The 22,568-nt window shown below is 49.5% G+C and overlaps 1 protein-coding gene across 1 annotated transcript in view; it reads right to left on the bottom strand.

The window, feature by feature from the left end:
* The window catches only part of LOC144817673 (uncharacterized), a 499,177-nt gene that overhangs the window by 32,569 nt on the left and 444,040 nt on the right, over window positions 1-22,568 (bottom strand). The window contains exon 12 of the mRNA XM_078674403.1: window positions 1,339-1,374. Coding sequence (XP_078530529.1) covers window positions 1,339-1,374 — 36 coding nt within the window. The remainder of the gene's footprint in view (window positions 1-1,338; window positions 1,375-22,568) is intronic.

The following is a 22,568-nucleotide window of genomic DNA, read 5'->3' as shown; positions in this document are numbered from 1 at the left end:
AGTCCAAGGGGGGACAGAACTTACACTCTATCCTATAGTAAAGGTTTACATTTCTGTGTCACAAATCCAAGGGGGGACAGAACTTACACTCTATCCTATAGTAAAGGCCTCCATCTCTGTGTCACAAGTCCAAGGGGGGACATAACTTACACTCTATCCTATAGTAAAGGCCTCCATCTCTGTGTCACAAGTCCAAGGGGGGACAGAACTTACACTCTATCCTATAGTAAAGGTCTCCATCTCTGTCACAAGTCCAAGGGGGGGCAGAACTTACAATCTAACCTATAGTAAAGGTCTACATATCTGTGTCACATGTCCAAGGGGGGTAGAACTTACAATCTATCCTATAGTAAAGGTCTCCATCTCTGTGTCACAAGTCCAAGGGGGGACAGAACTTACACTCTATCCTATAGTAAACGTCTACATCTCTGTGTCACGAGTCCAAGGGGGGCAGAACTTACACCCCATCCTATAGTATTCTTTATTAAATAGGGTTTGATAGCCAATATTCAGATGTGCCAATCAAAGGGATATTCAGAAAGAGTCACAGTGACGTAGGACAGGCGGAGCTGGGTGACAACCAGGTAAAGGTGGCGACTAACTTGAAAGAGGCGATGGGCCCAGTGGTCTCTGATTGGATGCGCAGAGGTGTAGTCAGAGGCAATACTGGGTCGAAGATCAGCAGAAAGATGGAGGGAAGGGGGAGAGGTGACGTAAGGGAGGGTGGGGGAGGTGACGTCATGGGGAGGGACAGAAGTGATGTCAGGGAGGAAGAGCGGAGGTGACGTTAGGGCGGGGGGAGAAGTGACATCAGGGAGGCAGAGTGGAGGTGAGGTGAGGGAGAGGGGAGGAGATGTCGGGGAGGGGGAGAGGTGACATCAGGGAGGGAGGGGGAGAGGGGGTGTAAGGGATGGAGAGGGACAGTTGATGTCAAGGATGGAGGGAAGGGGGAGAGGTGACGTCAGGGAGGGTGGGGGAGGTGACGTCATGGGGAGGGAGAGAAGTGATGTCAGGGAGGTGGGTGACAGGTGACTTCAGGGAGGAAGAGCGGAGGTGACGTTAGGGCGGGGGGAGAGGTAACATCAGGGAGGGAGCGGGGAGGTGATGTCAGGGAGGGGGAGAGGTGACATCAGGGAGGGAGGGGGACAGTTGATGTCAAGGATGGAGGGGAGAGGCGATGTCAGGGTGTGAGGGGGACAGGTAAAGTCAGGGAGGGTAGGGGAGAGGTGACGTCAGGGGGAGGAGACATTAGGGAGGGAGGGGGAAGTGATGTCATGAGTGAGGGGGAAGAGGTCATGTCAGGGAGGAGGGTGCATGTTCGATTTCCAGTCCACTCACCTGTCCCGAGGGAAGACCTCTTAAGATGTTCAGCATCTGAGGAAGAAGAAAAACAAACTTCAGTGAATCTTGAATGAAATAGAATATTCAAGGTGCCACAAAGGCAGCCACGCTGAGGGCGCAGGGCACTCGGACCGACAGCAGACCCAGGGCAAATCCCAAAACTCCACTCCGGCATCCGACCACAGTTCAGAGACTCCATCACCGATTTTGTCAGCATGCATGCCTTTACGTCCACGGACTACATCCTCCTAGGAGTCCTGAAATTCCACCTCAAAAACACCAATGACAGCAACTCTACCACCCTACTTGAGAACCTTGACAACCTCGGACTCAAACAGCTCGTCACGACTCCCACCCACTCCGCCAGACACACGCTCAACCAATCCATCCAATCCAAAAATTCTTTATTTCGGTCGTTAAGACCATAAAAGATGCAGATAAAACACACACAATTAGCTTTAAAATACAATTCATGTATTTATTTTTCCAATAAAAAAAAAAAAAAAAAAAAAAAATTGGATAAATAAAACACCATTATTTTCCCAACTCACTTAATGAGTAAATACAAAAAAAGGAAACCAGATCATAGCAATGTCCGCACATTTAGAGGATTTTCTTCTTCCTTACCAACCAAACTGCCATAAGGAATTTGGCTACTGCAAACACAATAGGAGCAAAGGTATTAGTTTTCATTACTCTATGTGCTTGTAAGTAGTTGCTAAACCCCAAGTTTCTACAAAGAGGCGCTAGCCAATATTTCCTAGCTTTTGCATATGCAGGGCAGACAAACATGATGTGGAATTCATCCTCCTCGTGAATGTTGCAGCTTGGACACATTTTGTCGTTGCCCATTGACCATCTGGAAGTGAATGATCTTATGGGCAAAGTGCCTAGCCTCCATTGTGCGTAAAGTTTCCTTGCGAAAATGGGATAAATAAAATCCATAAAAGATTCAAAAGCATATGAATTTTTGGATTCCAGGAATCGATTTGTGAGGGTGCCGCTATTTTGTGCTTTCAGCAGGAGTGCTAGTCTATGCTCCTTGCAAATTTGGACCAGTCGTTTGCGAGGAACCCTTCTGCAGCCATGTTCGGGATCCACCCATAACTCAGATAAATTCATGGAATATAGTTCTTTTTTCACAAAAGCTAGCCAGGGGATTTTGTCGCCTACATTCAGGTTCATGACATGAATGAGGTCTTGCTTGTAATGAATAAGTTCACTCGTGGACCAAAGTCTATGCCAGAACCTCACCGGCCTAGACTCTAGCGCCTCTGCAATGGAAGGGAGACCCATATCAAGTCTCAGAGGCAAGAGTGGTGTGCCTCGTGGTAAGGCCAGAAGTCGTCTTAAAAAGCTATTTTCCACTCTAGCTAATTCTTGGCCTGCTTTGTGCCCCCATAGTTCGCTCCCGTATGTTGCAGCTGCCTTGGCCTGGGTTTTGTACATTTCGAGCGCCGGGCTAATAGGCTTGTAGGAAGAGGTGTTAACCACCTTCAAAATCGCGCCCGACAGCTGGGATAATTTTAGACATGATTTTGCTATCTGGGAATCCCATGACAGATTTTCCTGTAGTGTTACTCCCAAGTACAAAAAAGTTTTTACCCTCTCAAGGCTGGCGGTACCCAAGATGGGATTAGGTCTGGCTTTTTTTGGTGGATTAAATATCATGAATTTGGTCTTCTCAGTATTGATCTCTAGACCGTGTAGTTTACAGAAAAGACCAAATCCATCAAGAATCCTCTGAATTCCCATCGGGGACTTGGAAAGCAGGAGGGTGTCGTCGGCAAACATAATTGCCGGCACCCTCCTGCCTGCCAGACATGGGGCATCATTATCTTTAACCTCTTCCAGATGGGATATAACATTGTTAATAAAGAGGCAAAACAGGGTCGGCGCCAAAACGCAACCCTGCCTCACCCCTCTACGGACAGGGAAACTAGGTGAGAGGCTGCCGTCCCTCCCACACCTTACCCTCGCATAATTGTTGTCGTGTAGCCTAATTATGATATTTAGGATCTGGGGAGGTACCCCCAACTTTAACAGGACCTCCCATAGTTTCTTACGAGGGACCAGGTCAAAGGCTGACCTCAGGTCCACGAACACCATGTACAGCCTTCCCCCCCTCTATCCTCACTGTCTTCCAGTAAAGGAGGACGAGGCGGAAGATCTGGTCCATGGTGGACGTGTTTTTCCTGAAGCCAGCCTGAAGGGGGCTCAGAATGTCATTGGCCTCCACCCAATCTAACAGATGGTTCAAGATGAGGCGCGCGAATAGCTTTTGGGGGACATCTATAAGGCTGATCGGCCTGTAATTGGCTGGGAGCAGAGGAGAGCCCTTCTTATATATAGGTACAATCTCTGCCCCCAGCCAGGAACAGGGGATCGCCATCCCTCCCAATATGGCGTTAAAGAGAATGAGGAGGTACGGGCCCCAGATCTCAGGATGGTGTCTAAAGAGATCCCCTGGTAGCTTGTCTAAACCAGGGGCCTTCCCCACCGCCAACCTCTCAATAGCACTCGCCACCTCACCTAGGGTGAATTCTAAAGCTGCTCCCGTGGAAGCAGGGGCCTCGGGCTCTACATCACCAGATGGCAGGTTCATGTCCCGATAGAGTCCCCCAAAGTGAGCCTCCCAGACAGCGGGGGCAATATTAGGCTCCACTGCCGATTTAAGTTCCCCTGTTCCCGTGTTCACCAGGGCCCAAAATTTCCTCGAGTCCTTAGCGTCTAGGGCATCAGATAGATCATGCCAACGGTCCCAGTCCCACTCGGCCCTGGCAGTTTTCATTGCCATTTTATAATCCCTTCTTAGTTCTTGCACCCTGGCCTTATTGGATCCTGTTTTTATAGTAGCAACTAAGTCAGACTTAATCTTCCTACAGCTGCTATTGTACCAGGTCGGGGTACGGGTCTTTTTCCGGCGTAGCCGTACCAGTGGGTAGAAGACCTCAGCGAGACCACTAACTAGTTCCTCATGGATTTGCGCTAGTTGCTTGTTGTAATCATCGGGACTCGATGAATTTATAAGGTCTTCCACTTTTTCAAACTTTGGGAGTGCTATTTCAAATAATTTGCCCAAGCTACCTTCTGTATTTAGCAGCTTCCCCCATTTTACCCGACGCCTATTTGTGGCGAGAACCAAATTCCCAGGGTCATCGCCACCAATGGGAGTCGGAGACCTTACTTCAGGTGCAGGATGTTGCATTACCAGAAGAAGAGCGTTGTGGTCGCTGTCTGTTCTTGGGACCACCCTAAAATCTTGGACTTTGGACCACATACTAATGTCTAAGAAGATGTAATCTATTCTCGACTCGTGGTCCTTCCTATTAAATGTGCACAGTGACGGGGTGTCTGACGTGGTACGCCCGTTACAGGCCCGCATTCCAAAATTTAGGGTGAGGGACATGATCTGTATTGCAAGCGGGGACCACTTTTTAGGCTGGGGAGATGAGCATGGTGGAACTCCCCAGAAATCATCCTCCGTAGTGAGAGCACCCTCCTTTAACCCTTCTAGGGGCTCAAACTGACAGTTAAGATCCCCGCCCAACACTATCTTGTAGTCACCAGAAAGTTGACCCAGGAAGGACGCTAAATCATCAAGCGTTGAAGATTCCCCAAACAGGGGAACTGGGCGCGAGTATACATTAATGATTGCCAGGGCTATTACACCAGGCCATCTAAGCAGCACACATTGGATGTCGTGCGAGAACGTAGGGATGTTTTCCGCCTGGCATCCAATGTGGGAAGCTACCCAGACTGCCAAACCCCCTGAAGGCCTCCCTTTCCCACTCCACTTGGCCGGAATTTCGAAGGTTTCAAAGCCCGTTCTACTCAGGGATTCCCTCGCCCATGTCTCCTGAAAAAGGCAAATATCACTGCCCTGTATCAGTAGGTCCCAATCAGTTGAATTCACCTTATTTACTATCCCCGCCACATTCCAGGAGAGGACCTTCAAACATTGGGTGCCTGTCCTGGACCCCGATCGTTCAGGTGAAATTAATGCGGTGGCTGAGGGTGGATCAGGGGTTCCACTAGTAGCTGGCTCAACTAGTGCAAGGGTCAAAGCGCTCACCACTCCTGCTACTGAATTAATACCCATTGGGTCCTTAGATGGTACAGCTGCTGAATCCCTTGGGCGTCCAAGTGCTATATTCCTTCTACCATGGCGTTCATATGCCCTATCATTACTCTCACTCAAAGCTATCGTCACATCCCTACTTTCCTTCCCGTTTTCAGTTCCGTTAGGGACCTGCATAGTGAGCGCCTTTTGTGGTCAATCTACCTGGTCCAAACAAGAATATCTATTTGGATGTATAAAATTGCCATATGTGGGGATCTCATTGTACCTGGGCCTATAGCGTGAGCCATCCACAGCAAAACCCACCCTGGTCCAACCATCATCCCTCCTCCCAACTGGATTGGGTGCACTTGGATAAAAGAATGAAAGGGGCACCAAATCAATTGCTGTTTTGGATGCACTACCAAGCCAATTGCAAATGTATGGGGCGACCTGTGGGCTTTTAAAGCTTACAACTATACAGTCCCCCCCGCATTTCTTGTGAGTATATCCAATCCATGGGACCCTTCTTACCATAAGCACCTCTCCCTTTAGATGAGATGGGAGGGGTCTATGGATATTAAGCCAATTAATCACCTTGTTGCGCAAGGAATCCTGTGATTCCATGGCGCCACTGATGAGTTCTGGTACTCCCACCAGAATTGCAGTGTACGCTACTGCCTCAGGGGGCAGGTTGACTACCCTACGCCTTGTATTGGGACTAGTAGGGCAGCCGACCTGCACAGTGACTGGTCTATCCTGGCTGGGTTGAATTGACTGAGCATGCTGTTTTGACCTTCTGGGAGCAGGTACAGGTGGCCTCTGTATGAGAGGCACCTGTGGGGCCAATGGGGGGGCTAAATCAGAACTAGTATTTGGAACTGCCCTTAGGTGAGATGTTTGAGGATTGGAAGCCTGACTGCTTAAAACTGGAACTGGGGGCAAGTGACACGGCCCAGCTGGAACAGGCAAAGGGGGGGCATTTGTAGAACTAATATTAGCCACTGCCCTCACAGGAACAGTCTGACTATTTAGAACCTGGATGTTTGGGACTAGAGGTAACTGACTTGACCCAGCATTGGACCTGTGAGCCCCACTTGAATTTGTTCCCAGCCCAGAATCCACACTATTATGATCAATACAAAATTTTTCTATGGTCGACAGTCTGGCTTCTATAAAGTCCAACCTGATGGTCAGGGGATTCAAAAGGTTCCTGACAGTGTCCGTTAGTAGGCTAATGGACACATCTGTAATATTAGAAGGAGGGGCCCTGCCAAAAATAAATGGCCCAGTATGCACAGGGACAGATGAAGTAAATAAGGGGCTGACTGGAGCCGACCCATTCCTAGCAGGAGAAACCCCTGCTGAATTTACAGTATCTTCAGTGTCAACTTGAAAGGTCGAGATTGAGTCAGTTTTCGCCCTTTTTACGCCATTGGGTTTCCTTGATCTCTTCCTTTTAGTTGTATGATATCCGATGCTGCTTCTCTGGTTCGTTTGGTCTGCTGCGTCAGAACCCACCTCTTGTAGTACAGACTCTGCATGAGCGGGATTGGGGGAAAGCTCTACAACCCCTGACAAGCGTAATAAATCTCCATCTCTATTCGAAGATAGAGGTGTCCTCAGTTGTTGTAGGACTGACTCAATGGTCTGGTCTATGCTGTCCAAAAGTGACAGGTGGGTAGCATCAAGCAGTAAAGGTGTGCTAGCATTGACTGATGAGCCCGGAGAAGCCATGGACAAATTGTCGATACCCTCCTCACAAAGTCCCTCTAGCACACAAGGACCTTTTTTTTCCAATGGATTAGACTTAAAAAGAAATTTTTCCATGGTACCTGATACTTGTTGGGCCGCCTTGCTCCTGGTCTCTCTGGCGGCCATTGTTGTGAAGGGCGCCTTCAAAATAAAAGACAAAGTCACAAAAGGTCCCAGTGATAGGCAGACGTCAGGGGGGTTGCCCGGTCCGGTCTCGACCGGCCTCTAACGGCCTAAAACGGCCCGCCCTTTGCCCGGGCTTAGCCCGGCGCCCGCCCGCGCGCGTTCCGCGTGCGCGTTACTGGGCGGGGCTAAGTAGGGAGGAAGGGGGGAGGGCGGGAAGAGTCGCAGGTGCGCTGATGTCCTGAGCGCTATTCCTGCTGGGACTCGCAGTCCCGCCCTCACAGTAAACAGCACACAGAGCCCCTTACAGTCCTGATACACCGAGTGTTCACGAAGCGCTGATAGCACCTTTCACCCGCCTTCAGAGGACTCCTTCAGATGCTCCGTCCAAATCCAACAACGAGCGGCACCCGCGGAGCGGGGGCCGCGGGCAGTGTTTTATTGGCTGCAGGGGAGGGAGGAAGGGGGGAGGGCGGGAAGAGTCGCAGGTGCGCTGATGTCCTGAGCGCTATTCCTGCTGGGACTCGCAGTCCCGCCCTCACAGTAAACAGCACACAGAGCCCCTTACAGTCCTGATACACCGAGTGTTCACGAAGCGCTGATAGCACCTTTCACCCGCCTTCAGAGGACTCCTTCAGATGCTCCGTCCAAATCCAACAACGAGCGCACCCCCATTGACTCAGCCAGCAAACATGTCACCTTCAGCCACACTAGCGAACTCCTCTGGACCGACCACCATTGTGCCCACTACATCTTCGAGAAGCCCACCAAGCACCACCGGCCATAATGGGCCCCCTACTGCAGCTGAAGCAAAGTCACCGAAGACCAGCTAGTCACCACCCTCGTCCGAAACCCACCAACGGAGACTACCGACACCGACTCTGTCGCATTCAGCCTCAGGCAATGGATCGATGACTGGGCCAACTCTCTTGCCCCGATCAAGAAATCCTCAAACAGACGCTCCAACAGGAAAGCCATCGGGTGCACCGCCGACCTCGAGGCATCCAAGCAGGCCTGCCATAGGCTCGAGAAGAAGTGGCTGCACGAACAGACACCAGACAGCAACACAGCCTACAAGAGCGCCATCCGCAGACACCACCAACTCATCCGTACCGCCAAAAGGACATCCTTCAAAGAGCACATTGACATCAACGCACACAATAGAAAGAGCTCTTCAACATCGTGAAGAAACTCTCCAACCCCAGCTCCAATTCCAATGACATCCCACCATCACAAGACCTCTGTGACTCCCTAGCCACCTCCTTCCACTGCAAGATCGCAGACATCCATGACAGCTTCAGCAACCAGGCCTCCCCGACACAGACACAGACACCTCAGACTCACCACCCCCCAGTCACATCGACATCGACCCCCTGCTTTTCTGGAACCATGCCAATGACGAAGACACCATCAAAATCATGAATACCATCCACTCAGGTTCACCATCGGACCCCTGCCCGCACCACATCTGCAACAAAGTAAGCTCCACCATCGCACCCCATCTCCGTAAAATCATTAACAGCTCCTTCAAGACCATCACCTTCCCTCAAGAAACCCAAAGTCGACCCCAAGGACCTCAAGAACTTCCGGCCCATCTCCCTCCTCTCGTTCCCGGTGAAAGTCATTGAGAAGATTTTCAACAGGCAACTGATCTCCTTCCTCGAAAAGAACAACATCTTGGACCCGTCCCAATCTGGATTCCGTAGCAACCACAGCACCGAAACAGCCCTCAACGCTGCAACCGACGACAGCAGGGCCATAATGGACAATGGTGAAACTGCAGCCCTCATCCTCCTGGACCTCTCGGCTGCCTTTGACACATCTGCCACCACACCCTCCGCACATACCTCCACAACGCAGGGATCCACGACAAAGCACTGGACTGGACCACCTCCTTCCTCGCCCGCAGAACCCAGAGTGTCCGCCTCCCCCCATTCCGCTCTAGAGACTCCAAGATAATCTGCGGCATACCCCAAGGATCGTCCCTCAGCCCGACACTCTTCAACATCTACATGGCACCGCTCGCCAACATCGCCAGATTGCATGACCTCAACATCGTCTGATATGCCGACGACACCCAGCTAGCTGATCCTCTCCCTCACCAAGGCCCCCACCACCGCAAAATCCAACCTCCACGAAGGAATGAAGGCCATCGCCGAATGGATGTCGATCAGCCACCTGAAACTGAATTCAGACAAGACGGAGGTCCTCATCATTAGATCCACCCCCTCTGCCTGGGATGACTCATGGTGGCCGGCCGCACTGGGAGCTGCACCGATGTCCACGAACCACGCACACAACCTGGGAGTCAACATGGACTCCGCATTGTCAATGACCCAGCAAGTGAACGCCGTCTCCTCTTCCTGCTTCAACACCCTCCGCATGCTCTGCAAGATCTACAGGTGGGTCCCCACCGTAACCAGAAGGACGGTCACCCAGGCCCTCGTCAGCCGTAGACTGGACTACGGCAATCAATGCCCTCTACGCAGGAACCACAGTCAAACTCCAGAAATGACTACAACGCATACAGAACGCCTCTGCACGCCTCATCCTTGACATCCCCCGCCGCAGCCACATCACACCCCACCTGAAAGAACTGCACTGGCTCACCGTCGACAAGAGGATTATCTTCAAACTCCTCACCCACACACAAGGCACCCCACAACACCGGACCAGCATACCTCAATGAACGACTCAGCTTCTACACCCCAAATTGCCAGCTGTGCTCTGCCGACCTCTCACTCGCCACCGTCCCCCCACATCCGACAAACGACCGACGGCGGCAGATCGATCCCCCACTGTGCCGCTAAAACCTGGAACACCCTCCCCATCCCCCTACGGCAGATCCAGGACCTACTGGCCTTCAGGAGACTTCTCAAGACCTGGCTGTTTGAGCAGTGGCAGCACTCCTCTCCCACATCCTCCCAGTGCCTTGAGACCCTCACTGGTGAGTTGTGCGCTTTACAAATGGATTGATTGATTGATTGACTCCATACCAGAAAACTGCATGCAACAGACAGCACCGAGGCAGTGAGACAGCTGTGCCACACACAGAGCGGGGAGAGACAGGTGTGGGACAGAGACCCGTGGATCTACAGCGTGAGGATAATAACCTGTGCTTGTTATTGCAAGCCTTCAATTTGGATCAAATTCCTTTTACAAATATTAGATTCCCTTGAGGTCTCGGTGTGAGAATATAAGAAAAAATAGTGGATGTTTTGAGCACCAATTTGACACTGATTTTTGCCCTTGAAGTGTATAGTTGGACTTTGAGAAGCGTGGGACTGGTGCGATCAGGACTACTGCCTCTCTACTACTGTCCCTAATCGCAGGAACAATATTTGACCTTTTATGACCTCAAGGACCCTCTGGACAACAACAGGCTCCAGTAATACCTACCGTGCTGCCTTTAATTGCATTAGCATCATCATTATTCGTATTGTTTTCTTGCTGAAATTGATTACTTGAAGCTATTGTCACGCCCTGGGGAAGCTCTCAATGTGGGAGCGAAACGCGTTGGCTGATATTTAGATTCAACTGGTTTTAAATTGAATTTTATTGAATTAATTTGATCTAATAAAGAAGAGACTTTTTCAATATACCTTTGATCTATTGGACTCTATAAGTTGTGCACCCCCCCCCATTGTTATTTAAGTGGGACAGAGAAGTCTCTGTAGGAGACAGCTGACTTTGTAAAACACTTTAGATCACTTGTTTGTCTTAAAGATGCCCCGACGTCCGGAGCGGAGGCCTCAGAGTGGGGGCAGCAGACTCACTGCCCATATTACTGCTCTGAATCCTTTTTCAAGGTCCCAAACGGAAATAATAATCCCGCCTGACTGTGCGAGAACACTCCCGGTGTGGGGTGCACTCCTTGTGTGTGTCTCAGACACAGACCCCTGCTCTGGGCCTGGCCGGGCGGGGGTCTGTGAACCCGCAGGGGCCTCGGGCTGGCGCTGTTCTCACACTGTGGGGGTCTTCTGTCTGTCGGGGTGGGGTGCAGCGCCCTGACAGACAGACTAATGTTCTGTGAGATTCTTTGTAGAGCCCGTGGCTGCCCCCGCGCTAGAGTAGAGGCCGCCACGTGCTGAAGGAGCCCCGGATGTGCCCAGGATCACAGGGTGCTGACGAGCAGAGGGAGCTGCGCCGGGTTCACAATACAAGGCCTTTCAAAGGCAGGAGTCGAAGGTGGAACAGGGAGAGGCCGCGTCATCACCAGCAGAACAGGAGGGTGTGTGCATGGGTCAGCACACACCTGCACAGAGAACACATGCATCCGACCTCGGCCGAAACACCTTGAAGCTACATTCACAGCACCATGTCACGAAAAAGGTATTTTCTTTAAAAATGTTTCTAATTACTAAAGTCGTGCTGAGTGTAGACGCAGGGAAAGTCATAAAGGAAGAAGTTTAGATGTACAGGAGTATGCTGTGCATGATCAGCCGTTTTTAATTGTTTCTTAAGACATGTTGTTGTGTTGGGCGTGAGCTCTGCTCTGAGGGTGTTTGAAGCACGAAGACCGCAGCCGAGGGCTCAGATCCGTAAAGATGCAATCCTCATGCAGTACTCGTGTCGGCCACCAGAGGGCGCTCTTTGCACAATCTTTGGCTGCTGCAGATGCTCACAGAACAGTGCACATCTGCTGGGGACAGCGGTGGACTCTCGGGATGCTGCCTTCACTGTAAGGATGTCATCTGATGTACTGAAGTGAAACATTTTCTGCATCTAAAATAATCACGCTTTCTAAAAAATGTGAACAGACTTTACAATATTTATCCAAGATGTTTGTGGCACTGTTTATGTGACAAATATTTTCATGGCTCGTCTCGTGCACAGGGTCCTAAACCCAAACCAGTCCCTTGGCTCAGCGCAGGCTTGTTTCTTTTTTGGGTTTCGCCTGCCGAAAGGCTGCGCTCTGCGCAGACTTTCAGCGCAGGTGAAATCCTATGTCTACACTAAGCACTTCGGGAACGTCCCCCGGCTCTCATTGGCTAGCTCCATAAATGGAGGCTAGCCATTGAGTGCCGGATCTGTCCGTCAAGGCCGGACCAGATTCGGGGGCGTTCCCGAGATTTTTTCCCTGGGCGGAGATGCGCTGTCCATTCCCGCCCCCTCCGTGTGCCTCCCCGCCCCACCCTCGCTGTCCTGTGCACGTTTCCTGCAGTCCGTGTCCCCTCCCGCCGTCCGTGTCCTCTCCCGCCCCCCTCCCGCCCTCCGTGTCGTCTCCCGCCCCCCTCCCGCCCTCCGTGTCGTCTCCCGCCCCCCTCCCGCCCTCCGTGTCATCTCCCGCCCTCCGTGTCGTCTCCCGCCCCCCTCCCGCCCTCCGTGTCATCTCCCGCCCTCCGTGTCGTCTCCCGCCCCCCTCCCGCCCTCCGTGTCATCTCCCGCCCTCCGTGTCGTCTCCCGACCCCTGTGTCCTCGTAGGTGCTTGTTTTCCTTTGAATTCTAGAACTCGTAGTGAAATACACAAACCTACATCTAAAACAAAAGCACACCTGGACTGGAGCAGCTAGCCATGCGGCGACATAGGAAACATAGCAGGACTGATTCTGCCTCATGTATGTAGACATGCGCGTCACAGACTACCACAGCCACTTTCGTGATACTGGGGTAAAAAGTGTTCGCTAGAACACTCCGCTGTTAACCACCGAGGATATGTAATAACACCGCTCAGAAAAAAAGTGTTTGAAGTACGTCACGTGACGTCATAAGGCAGCCCTTCATACGTCAGAGATAGAAGATTCTAGAAGCAGGCGGCAGAAGGTTGTCCTCAGAGAGCGCCCGGCTGCCCCAGAGGGAGGCCACCGAGGTGGCGAGGGCCTGGCGGCGCTGGTCTGTGACCCCGGAGTTAATGCAGTGAGGAGACACCTTATGAGTAGAAAACACACTGCTTTGGGTGTCCCGTACAGAAGTAAATTTCAGCAGTCGCTTCCCCTGGCGGTAAGGAGGGTGCCTCACCCGCTGTACGGAGTCAAAGCTGCAAGATCGACAGCATTCAGCTGACAGGACCACTCACTGTCTTCCAAGAATTCTTTCGGGTACTTCAGACCTGCTCCGCATTTCATCATAACGGGACGTTTTTGTTGATAACAAAGAACAGCCACATTTATCAAGGGAGGCTATGTGCCAGTAGAAACCGCCGATTAAATAAGCAATGGGAAAATTAATTATCATTTGAGTTAAAGACAAGTTTGTCTTTTTAGTGTTTGGGTCTCTCCTACAGACAGCTTTTAGCTGTGATTTGTCAAAAGACTCGTGGACCCTATCAAACCTTAAGGGGGGTTACAGTTATTGCTTACTATTGTTTTTGTGGTCACTCGCATTTGTTTGATTTTAATTCGATTGCTTTCCTCCTCCTCTTCTGTTTGTCTCTCCCCTTGATGGACCGTCTTCTTGATTGGATGGCTTGTATTCTCCCACTGCTAACATTCAAGGGCTTACTTTTTCTTTTGTTATTGACATTCCATGTTGAGTCAATGAGTTTTGTTCCTTTTTGCAGCATGTTTTCTTGTGTTGTTGCAATAATAATTCAAAGTACGCTTAAAGAAGTCTTCACTAAAATGTAATGGCAGCAAACAACCTGTGTCTGTATTGCCAGGCACTTTACTAATCCGCTCCGCAAACTGACATGGAACCCCGTGATGTCACCGCCCAAGGCCCCCAGGCAGTGCCTATGACATCAAGAGGATTCCACAGACCCACATTAGAAAAGCCCATAGCATACAGCCCACCGCTCCTTTGTGGTTCCTCCCAACCTTGTTCTACGTCTGGTCCCCGTGTGACAGCAGGCCTCCTAGATTTTGTTTCAGCCTAAACAAACAAGCATTTACAATGCAACGGTTTCGCCTTTGGAAAAGTTTGAGTTATTGGCATTGTAAATGACAACATTTGTATTTATGTGTTGGTTTTGAAAACAGATAAATAATTGCCATTGTCATTTACATTGCAAATAGCTTTAACATTTCCAAAGGCGAAACCGTTGCATTGTAAATGCTTGTTTTAATTTGTGGGCTCACCTATCTCCAGGTCTCAGCCACATATTTCTGGCTTGGGGTCCCATCTCCTATCCCGTGATCTATTCAGCCCAACAACCTCCCATGCTGAACCACCTGCGCGTTGTTGGGGCTCCAACATCAACTTTCATTGGCGCGTGGCGTCAGTGCTCCCCTCTGCAGGGTTGGCACTCAGGTAAGTGAAATCTATATCCTAGCTTCTCATAAAACATGTGTTTGCTCCCTCACGTGCACCAAACTAGACTGCGCCAAGGGCGGTCTGTGAGGCCCACCCCAGGGCAGATCAGGAGGCTGCAACTAGTGCAGACTGCGGCTGCGGGGCTGGTACTCAAGGTTTGCACACTCAGCCGCATCAGAGCAGGCCTGGCTGCCTTACAGTGGCCGTCTGTAGCCAAAGCGGGCCACCGGACAGAGCCGCTGTCTGGAGGCGAGAGGGATATTGTGGGTTTCTCCACATACAACCAGCCCAACATTTACCATTGGTTACCTTTACTGTCACTGTCACTTCTCTACTTCTTATTGGATTGTTTGTCCTGTCCTTTTTGTGGCGGTCCCTCCCCTGAAGCATTGACAATTTATTTGTCCTTCCACTACTTGTTTTTATGGAACTACTTTTTTTTTTTGTCTTAAGCAGTCCATAGGAGTGCATGTGTTTTCCAGCTGTTTGCATAGTGTGCTTCTCCTCCCCCTCAGTGCTGTGTTGCTCTCGCACCTCCCTGCTTCTGCCCCACCCATGCGCTTCTTCCCCAAGGCCCCAGATAGCTCCCTCTCTCGTCTGTTCTCTTTTCTCCCCCAGCTCTACGTTGCTCTGTTTTTCGCTTCTTTGCTCTTCCAAGCTCCTGATTAAAATAATTAAAAAAAACACACCAAATGCTTTTACTCATAGTTTTTCCTTTTTATTTACCAATCCAACTGGGATTGGTAAATAAAAAGGAAAAATAGCGCCATTCATAGACTCGCCTATCCATGGTGCACGGGCCTAGAAATGTACCCCGGTGGCCGCAGCATGGCTTTATTTTATTCATTCTTCTTTAGCCATGCTGCCGAGCATCAGGGACGCTCCAGAGCACTGATGCTCAAAGTCCTGCACATCTAACCTGGGCCTCTATTGGAATTCTTTAACGCATATTAGCAAGCCCATTAGCGCCGTTTTAGCAACAGTTTCTAGCCGCTAAAACGGCGATCATTTTAACGAGGTTCTTGCTAATATGCCGCTATGTTTTTTAAGATCTTTAGCACAAACTTGTAAAAATATGATAAAGTCTCTTCGAAATCCAAAAAAGTGTATTTCATTAAGATGCCTTTCACCTTAGAAAATCAGATTATATCAGTGCATTCAGAAGTATTTCAAAACTGATAGTTTTAAAAAATGAACATAGAAACATTCATGCCTCCGCCCACCCTGACAACAATGAACCAAGAGGACGTCAGTTGTCACATGCAACCTCCTAGGTGGTCTGGGTTGTTATTAAACATGGTGAACATTATAGTTTAATAAAATAAACACAAGACAATGTTATAGTTACTCACACACCCAACGTTACCCCCCCACACCCCTCATCCACAGACGAAGATCATTCCCCCTCATACATCCAACATACCCCTACCCACCCTTCCCCCCACCTCTCACCTCACACGAGTCTCACTGAATGCACCAACGCCCGGAGTATAACTCCCTCCCCCCCCGCGGGAGATCTTCCTCCCACTCTACCCTCCCACCCACTCTCACCCCCCACTCCCCCACACTCACAACTAGCACACTAGAACTCGCCTCCTCCCATACAATAACATCTCCCCATCTCTCCCCCCCATACTCAGCCCCCACTTCCTTCTTACCACCCCTATTGTCTGCGACCTTTACTCATCCCACAGCTCACCGGCGCCGCCTCCCACCGACGACCCCACCATTACACCCTACCCTCCCCCCTCATCACCCACACCCCTCGCACACAAAATTTCGCACCCACCGATTGCCACCCCACCCACTTTTACCGCAGAGCCCTCCACTAACGCTAGCATACCCCACCTCGCCGCCCCAAATACGCCCCCCAACTCCCCTCTCAACCTCTCGCCCATGGCACACATCACAAACACTATCCCCAATACTCATCTGGACCTGATTTTATCCACCCTCCTACAACTCAAAGACGAGCTCCGGACCATCAAAGAGCTCCTTTGCACACCCTCCAGACAACACCGACCCACAACGACCACCACCGTAGCCAACAAACGACACACTCTCCCCACAGTCCCTCGCACTCAACTCTCTCCGCACTGGCCCACTATCCCCGCCCACAGCAACACCCACCGCCCCCGGCGTGCCCTTAACTCCCTGTCGGACCGCGACTTATGCACCCTCCTTCGCTCATTTGGCCCAGGTCCGGTAAAACACACAACGCCCACACACCTCCCCATACCTACAATTCTCACAAATCCCCTTAGGCACCCAACTCTAAGCAACAGAGTTTCTGTCCCAAACAACCTCAGAAAAGTCCCCCTATCTCTAGAACACTCGTCCTCCATTCTCACCCCCAGACTCAAATGCATCCTTCTCAACTGCAGATCGGCCCAGAGACACTCCTCCGACATTGCAGATCTCGTCACATCAATGGATCTTGACCTAACCATTTTGACTGAAACGTGGCTAACAGAAGCCTCCACGCCTATTATGGACATACTAGTTCCCCCCAATTACCACATTATCAGACTCGACAGGTCCGGCAAGACGGGCGGGGGAATCGCATGCATTTTTAAGAGCAATATCTCCGTTACCAAAGTCACCTCCCCCTCCCTCACTTCCTGTGAACTCTACTGCCTCGATATCTCCAGCGAAGGCAAACCAGTATGTGCTCTACATCTCATCTATCACCCGCCTGGGGACAACCTCATCTTCACCCAACAACTCATGGACACTATCACTTCCAACGCTGGTCGGCAGATCACTCAAATTTACCTGGGTGACTTTAATCTCCACTGGAACGATCAGAAAGACGCAGTGGTGAATAGTCTCAAAACTTTCCTTAAAGCGCTTGACCTCACCCAAATCTGCAACAGCCCAACACATGATAAAGGGTCGATACTAGATCTCATCATCGCCAAAGAGGACTCTACCCAACTGGGGGCAATCCAACCTTGTGACTGGTCAGATCACCACATCATCACCTTCTTTATCAATGAAAAAGTCAAACCTTCCCCGGCTCAACCCACCAAATCCAAGATCTGGAAAAGGGACATGAAGAATCTTGACCCCAACTCCCTACCTCCCCACACCTACAGGCTCCTCCTTCCCCCTGCCGATGTCTCTGATGTTCAATCACTGACCGACCTCTACCTCGACTCTATGAACTCAATCAACGAAACCGCCCCCCTGCAACTAAAGAGAGTCTCTACCAAGAGCTCGAACCCTTGGTATGACGGCAGACTTAATGAAGACAGGCGTGCTATGCGATCGGCAGAGCGCACTTGGAGAGCTGACCCCTCATCACTACATCGCAAATTGCTCAAGAACAAGAGAAATGCCTACTTTAGGAAAATCAAGCGTGCGAAATCTGACTTCTTTAACCTCCAGCTTGACCAAGCGAAAAACCGACCAAGAAAATTGTTCGAACTAGTCAAAAGTCAAACAAAGCCGCAACGCCTACAATCTAATAATACAACAAGCGATATCTCAAACAGCAAAGACTTTTCTGCTTTCTTCAAGCTAAAGACCGACAACTTAAGAATTGATCTCCTCAATGATGTAAGCCAAAACCTTGGCCGCATCAGAATGTCTAACACTCAGCCTAAGAATAGCGCATCATGGACGTCCTTCGACACCTACTCTGAAGAAGCAATACACAGACTGCTCGGCACCTTGAAGCCCTCCAATCACCTCTCAGACCCCCTACCTGCTAATGCTGTAAAAGACTTCACCCCCATGCTCCTTCTACTCTGGACCAAAATCATTAACAGTTCCCTTCAACAAGGTCTCATTCCTGACTCTCTCAAGGTGGGGCAAGTCACGCCTTTACTCAAGAAACCTACAGCTGACCCGTCTGACCTAAACAATTACCGTCCCATCACAAACATCCCCACCCTGGCCAAACTGCTGGAAAAATGTGTACAACTCCAACTAACAAAACACATTGATAAGTTTGACCTCCTCAACCCTCATCAATCAGGCTTCCGAGCGAAACACAGCACGGAAACGGCCATGACTCACATAATTGATGACGCCCTCCAAATCCTGGATCGCAATGATTCATGCCTCCTCATCCTTCTCGACCTTTCATCAGCATTTGACACGGTCAAACATGAGAACCTCCTGGAGCTACTAAACACTAGAATGGGCTTATCCGGGACTGTTCTCAAATGGTTCACCTCCTTCCTACATAACCGGTCTCAGAAGTTCAAGATCAATAATGAGCTGTCTTCGCCTGTGCCAGTCGACCTAGGAGTTCCACAAGGATCCTCCCTCTCACCCACACTGTTCAACCTCATCATGGAACCGCTCGCCACCTTGCTCCAAGCTTCCAATGTACACTTCCATATGTATGCCGATGACACTCAACTCTACCTAAAGGTACAATCCCTGGATGATATCAAACTCCTGAACTACACTCTTATAAAGACCCAATCGTGGTTGGCCGACAACCACCTCAAACTAAATGCTCTGAAAACTGAGTTCCTACTGATATCACCCCCTGCGAAAACTACCACTACCCAAATCTGGCTCAATCACCTAACAGCATTTAATGTCCTGCCCACCATTGTGGATTCTGCGAAATCCTTAGGTATCACACTTGACGCAAAGCTCAACATGCAACAGCACATTAGCATAGCAACGAAAGGAGCTAATTTCCAAATCAACACATTGAGGAAGCTGAAACCCTTCCTCCCAGCCAAAGACTTCCAAAATGCTGTACAAGCCCTCGTCATCCCCCGCATAGACTATGGAATTGTGACACTCAGTGGTCTCCCTCTAGCAACAACTGCACCCCTAAGAGCCTCCTTGAACGCTGCCGCAAGACTCATTACTGGTTCAAGAAAACACTCACATATATCCCCGGACCTGAAATCCCTGAATTGGCTGCCCTTTGAAGCCAGAATACAACTGAAAATTGCTGTTATGACGCACTCGGCCGTGCACCACAAGGCACCCAACTACCTCACACAAAAGGTGATTATATCAGGAGGATCGAGATCCAATAGAAGTACAAAAAATCTACTCCTGAAACCCCGCAGATTCCGGAAGGAAAAAACTTACAAACGCTCCTTCTCAGGGATGGCATCGAGGATCTGGAACGCACTCCCTCCGGAAACCAGGCTTATCTCCTCCACGGCCCTCTTCAAGAAAGAGGTGAAAGCCATCCTTATGGCTAAGTACACCTGAACTCTATTGTTTGTTGATCAGAGACTCCGCACCACAATGGTATCTTTGGCTACATGATTGTCTAATGTCAAATAATATCATATTCTTCCTGATTATGATACTTTCTTTCTTCTTGTTTGTCATAACTCTGCTATGATCAGTAGACCCTATTATGCTACTCACTAACCACCTATTACTAGACTATTCTCGGTAGTTTGCTGAAACTCGATGTCCCTACCCCTATTCTTTGTAACTTTTAGATATTGTCATAAGCCATCCCTTTAGCCTAAGCTCTCATATCTATTTCTATTTAGTTGGATCAAAGACTAAGTATTGTCTTATATTATCGATTACCTGATTGTTTATTGATATTTTATCAGCACATGACTGCATTCTGATCATGTTATTGAACTTATACTGCACCCAATTTTATGTTGCGTCACCCTCCTGCTATCCTCACCCTTGTTTCTGTAAAGCGCTCTGATATCTGTAAAGATCTTGTGCGCGCTATATAAAACTCTGAATAAATAAATAAATAAGACAAGTTTAGTACACCAAATATCCTGGGCCTCATTTATGAAAAGTGACGCATCGCTGCGTGAAAACAACGATGCGTCACTTTTCAATGCGCTCTCCCTGCGACATGATTGATGCGTCATATTTATAATATGACGCATCATGTTGCAAGGAGTTACAGATACGTCAGTATTTCTGACGTATCTGTAGGCGCAAAAGTGACGCATTGCTGGAGTGTGTCACAAAAGTGACGCAACTCCAGCAATGCTTCCTTTCACATAGGGAAAGCCCCATGTGAAAGGGCTTGCATCAGTCTTACGCCTGCTGTGAGGCAGGCGCAAGATTTTGACGCAACAGCGTCCTAAAAGTGACGCAGTGAAATCTCCTAGATTTCACTGCGTCACTATTACGAGGCTTTTTGCGGGTGAACGCCCCTCTGCATACATTATACCTGACGCAGGTAAAATGTAGCGCAGGGGTTTACAAAGTGACGCATCTGCTTAGATGCGTCACTTTGTAAATAGTGCGCAACAGGAGTCATGTTTTACGCCGCCGATGCGTCACAAAAAGTGACACATCAGCAGCACAAAACTGATGCAAGGCCTCATAAATGAGGCCCCCTGAACTTAGGAGGCAAAGGGAAATTAGACAATTGTCTAGGATCACACAGTTTGGTGAAGTATGGAAGCCGGCGATTGATCCCAGGATTTCTGATTTCACGTTTTGCAATTTTATTTCATTCCACTTTAATACTAATCTTTTTTGCACTTGAATCTCCCAAGCTATCGATAGCGTCAACCTAACCCCTCTCCTTAAAAAGCCCCACTCCCACTATGCTGGCATCAAAGTAGTCCTCGGGCCACCACGGACCACACTTTGTGGCACTTGGGAAACTGTTTGTGAGTACCCATGCAAAACAGCAGAGCCAAGAGGCCACAAAGGTGGCACCTAGGGCTTTGACAATACTTGTAAATCTAAACACTAGGCGAACCTTAGCTGCGGGATACCATGCCATTGCTGATGTTGTTCATTACATAGAATTATTCAGAATATTGGACTTCAATACAATTGATATAAACAAGTGCCTGTATGAATACACTGTTTTTACTTTGGGAAGCCCTGAAGAAGTCTCTTTGGGAGACGAAACGCGTTGGCTATGATCTTCTGCCTTTGTGAAAAAAAGAAATAAAGAGAAATCCTTTAAGAAACTTATATCTCGGATGTGGATATTTGTCTATGCGTCTACTGCTTTGAACACTGATGCTGAATTACGAAGACTTGTTCTTTAGTGCTGCACCCTCTTGTTTAAATCTAGCTTGCTTGGTGTTCAGGTGCCTCCTGGACATGACTCCTGCATCCCTGATGGAGAAGGTCTCCCCATCACCCAGTGGGTTCTTTAAAGGTCCACAAGAATCTCACTGGGCTGAGAGGAGGTCGGAAGGCTCTCTGTTCTGGAGACAAGCTTGGAGCTCTGTAAAAGTGCTGAACATCGAGCCCACTTTCTCTGGGTTCAGCAAGAGTTTAAAAAGACCCTATTCACTGAATGATGGCAGCACAGGAGGACTGTGCTGGCCACAGACGGTAATGGCAGTTAAGTTCAGGCTCACCAGCGCCTAGAAACGATTCATTTTGGTTGGTGCAGACATACAATCAATCACCAGGGCCTACAGACGATTCATTCTGTGTGGTGTAGCCATACAATCAATCACCAGCGCCTAGAGACGATTCATTCTGTGTGGTGTAGCCATACAATCAATCACCAGCGCCTGGAGACGATTCATTCTGTGTGGTGTAGCCATACAATCAATCACCAGCGCCTAGAGACGATTCATTCTGTGTGGTGTAGCCATACAATCAATCACCAGCGCCTAGAGACGATTCATTCTGTGTGGTGCAGCCATACAATCAATCACCAGCACCTAGAGACGATTCATTCTGTGTGGTGCAGACATACAATCAATCACCAGTGCCTAGAGACGATTCATTCTGTGTGGTGTAGCCATACAATCAATCACCAGCACCTAGAGACGATTCATTCTGTGTGGTGTAGCCATACAATCAATCACCAGCGCCTAGAGACGATTCATTCTGTGTGGTGTAGCCATACAATCAATCACCAGCGCCTAGAAACGATTCATTCTGTGTGGTGCAGACATGCAATCAATCACCAGCGCCTAGAAACGATTCATTCTGTGTGGTGCAGACATGCAATCAATCACCAGCGCCTAGAAACGATTCATTCTGTGTGGTGCAGACATGCAATCAATCACCAGCACCTAGAAACGATTGATTCTGTGTGGTGCAGACATGCAATCAATCGCCAGCACCTAGAAACAATTAATTCTGTGGGGTGCAGACATGCAATTAATCACCTGTGCCTAGAGACAATTCATTTTGTCTGGTGCAGACA

The sequence above is a fragment of the Lissotriton helveticus genome, chromosome 2_1 (genome assembly GCF_964261635.1).
Source record: "Lissotriton helveticus chromosome 2_1, aLisHel1.1, whole genome shotgun sequence".
NCBI lineage: Eukaryota > Metazoa > Chordata > Amphibia > Caudata > Salamandridae > Lissotriton > Lissotriton helveticus.
This window is presented reverse-complemented; position numbering and strand designations above follow the sequence as displayed.